Consider the following 3,121-nt stretch of genomic DNA (forward strand, 5'->3'; position numbering starts at 1 on the left):
AACGTGAGCCCTTTACTGAGGACTGACCGTTCGTCCTCAGTAAGGGGGAGGTCTGGGGGGATGGTGAAGACTCGGCAGGGCTGGGTGCTGCTGTCTCCCCTGGAGCTGCTGGCTGTGGAGGCAACGGGCGGAGCGATGTCGGCATTGGTGGGCGGAGCGGGGTAGGCGGCAGCAGCGGTGTCGGCAGGTGCGTCCTCAGTGTCTGTGGTGTTGGCCTCGGAAATGGAGGCAGTGGTATCAGCAGCGGTGTTGATGGCATTCGCTGTCCCGGAAGTGGTGTACCTGGCAGCGGCGGCAGATGTGACGTCATCCGTGGGTGCTCCGAAAGTGGCCATATGGCCGATGGCAGCGGGCACATTTGTGGGGAAGGTCCTGAGTAGGTATGGGGATTTGGGGGGTGGAGGAAGCCCGTTTTGGGTGGCAGGCACCAGTGAGTTTACTGTACTTAACGGTTTTTAGTGTCCACTAAAGCTGAATAGAATTGAGAGTTCAGGTTGTGGATCCTACGAAGAATAAAAAACAGGAGAGGTCCTTTGCAGGTCTGGGAGAGGGAGGCTCTGAGCTGGGGTAGGCTTGATTTGTAGTGCCAGGAGATGCCGGCGCATTGCTCAGTGTGTGTGTTTCAGGAGTCGCAGGGAGAAATGTTTTTGAAGGATTTCAATGTTCTGAATGTAGACATTGTTGCAGTTGGGGCCAAATTGGGAAGGCCTGAATGTGGACGGTAGTCCATTGGGGATGATCTGGTTCCGTAGGCAGGTACTAAGAAAGGTGATGTGGCTGTAGTATCTGGTTTGCTTCAGGACGTGGTCGAGCAGTGTCAGGGCCGAAGAGATTACGAGAGAGTTGCAGTGGGAGAGATCCACTGAGGTCTTTCCGGAGGGAGGAGGGTAACTTCTTCAAGGTAGGCATCCTTAGAAGAGGCTTTGCAGTGGGGTTGAAATTGTTTCAGAGATAGTAGGAACTGCAGATGCTGGAGAATCTGCGATAACAAGGTGTAGAGCTGGATGAACACAGCAGGCCAAGCAGCATTAGAGGAGCAGGAAAGCTGACGTTTCGGGCCTAGACCCTTCTTCTGAAATTGGGGAGGGGAAGGGGATTCTGAAATAAATAGGGAGAGAGGGGGAAGAGGATAGAAGATGGATAGAGGAGAAGATAGGTGGAGAGGAGACAGACCATCTGCTAATATGGTATACTGTATCCGCTGTTCCCGTTGTGGCCTCCTCTACATCGGGGAAACCAAGCGGAGGCTTGGGGACCGCTTTGCGGAACACCTACGCTCGGTTCGCACTGAACAACTGCACCTCCCAGTCGCGAATCATTTCAACTACCCCTCCCATTCCTCAGACGACATGTCCATCCTGGGCCTCCTGCAGTGCCACAACGATGCCACCCGAAGGATGCAGGAACAGCACCTCATATCCTGCTTGGGAACCCTGCAGCCCAATGGTATCAATGTGGACTTCACAAACTTCAAAATCTCCCCTCCCCCTACCGCATCCCAAAACCAGCCCAGCTTGTCCCCACCTCCCTAACCTGTCCTTCCTCCAACCTAACCCCTCCTCCCACCTGAAGCCCCACTCCCATCTCCTACCTACTAACCTCATCCTGCCCCCTTGACCTGTCCATCCTCCCTGGACTGACCTATCTCCTCCTTACATCCCCACCTACACTCACCTTTACTGGCTCCATCCCCGCCTCTGACCGTTACAGTTGAAGTCAGTTCAGTTGAGCATCAGTTCAGTCAAATTAGAAAGTACAGGACAGGCAGGAGTAAACCTGCTAACAATGGTGATAATTTCCCCATAATGTTGGACCCGTGCCTGCAGTACACTGTGGGAAGGTAAGATTGTACTTAACCTCCCAGTAACTTATCAGTTAAATGTTTTATTGAAATAACATCTACTGGCTACATGGGAAAAAAAAATCAGCAGGGTTTCTGAGGACACATTAAGTCCCATATAAAAAAAAAACTTGGTGAAAACAATACTGTTTTATACATCTTAAATTTTCCTCATGTTAAGCTTTCAGGCAGAAACATTATAGTTTTATTTCTAAAGTAGGAGTATTCTTTGTAACAAAATTAAAACTTTCAAGAGTTTTAAGATTTTCTATGTTACACTTTTTTTTAGTAATGGAAAGCAAAGCAATAGATGTTAACCAACCTATGAATGCTCTGATGAGACTGAATCAAATTAAACCTGGCTTGCAATACAAGCTTCTTTCACAATCTGGTCCTGTGCATGCACCTGTTTTCACTATGTCCGTGGATGTTGATGGAAAAACCTATGAAGCCTCAGGACCTTCCAAAAAAACAGCCAAACTTAATGTAGCAGTTAAGGTAAGATATGGTAGTCTACAGTAATGTGATGTTTTTGTTTGATTGTGCTAATTGGGGAAAAATGCTTATGGAATCTGTAACCATGCCATGAATAGGCAATTTCCAGTGAAAACAACAATCAAATTTACTTGAAATAATTTTTTTGAGCAATCAATTATTAGTGAATAAATATTGTTCAGATTTCCTGCATACAATTCCTACACTTTTAAAGAGGGTGGTATGCTGCATAATTCATTTCAGTCTGTTTCTACTTGCACTTCATGTTTACATTGTGTTTCTTTTATTGTTAACAATTGCTAGCTATTGAAGGAGTCTGTTTCAATTGAACCGCTTCCGCTTAAGAGAAACAGAGTAACTTATTGTCAGAAAGGTCATCAACCTGATACGTTAACTCTGTTTTGCTCTCAACAAATGCTGCCTGATGTGTTGAGCATTCCAGCATTTTTTGTTTTCACTTCATATTTTCGGCATTTGCAGTATTTGCTTCTGCTTAATCTTGCTTCAATGATCCAAAATGCCAGTTCCTGTTTGTAACATTTATTTCACCTGCCATGGACCTCTCATCTAATGGTCATACAACTGTTCCAATCCAAGAACAAGAACTTGACAACTAAATCAATTCACAGGAGAGGGGTAGCAGGAACTGCAGATGCCGGAGAATCTGAGATAACAAGGTGTAGAGCTGGATGAACACAGCAGGCCAAGCAGCATCAGACAGCATCAGAGGAGCACCTGCTGTGTTCATCCAACTCTACACCTTGTTATTTCAGACCTCTGAAGTGA

General features: G+C 46.6%; 1 protein-coding gene across 1 annotated transcript in view; it reads left to right on the forward strand.

Moving 5' to 3' along the window:
* Positions 1–222: 222 nt before the first annotated feature.
* Positions 223–3,121, forward strand: part of LOC125482277 (spermatid perinuclear RNA-binding protein-like) — a gene marked incomplete at its 3' end in the record, with an annotated part of 8,032 nt that continues 5,133 nt past the window's right edge. The window contains exons 1-2 of the mRNA XM_048594321.1: positions 223–376; positions 2,130–2,338. Coding sequence (XP_048450278.1) covers positions 223–376; positions 2,130–2,338 — 363 coding nt within the window. The remainder of the gene's footprint in view (positions 377–2,129; positions 2,339–3,121) is intronic.

This window comes from Rhincodon typus, unplaced genomic scaffold, assembly GCF_021869965.1.
Source record: "Rhincodon typus isolate 14 unplaced genomic scaffold, sRhiTyp1.1 hic_rhity00008145, whole genome shotgun sequence".
NCBI lineage: Eukaryota > Metazoa > Chordata > Chondrichthyes > Orectolobiformes > Rhincodontidae > Rhincodon > Rhincodon typus.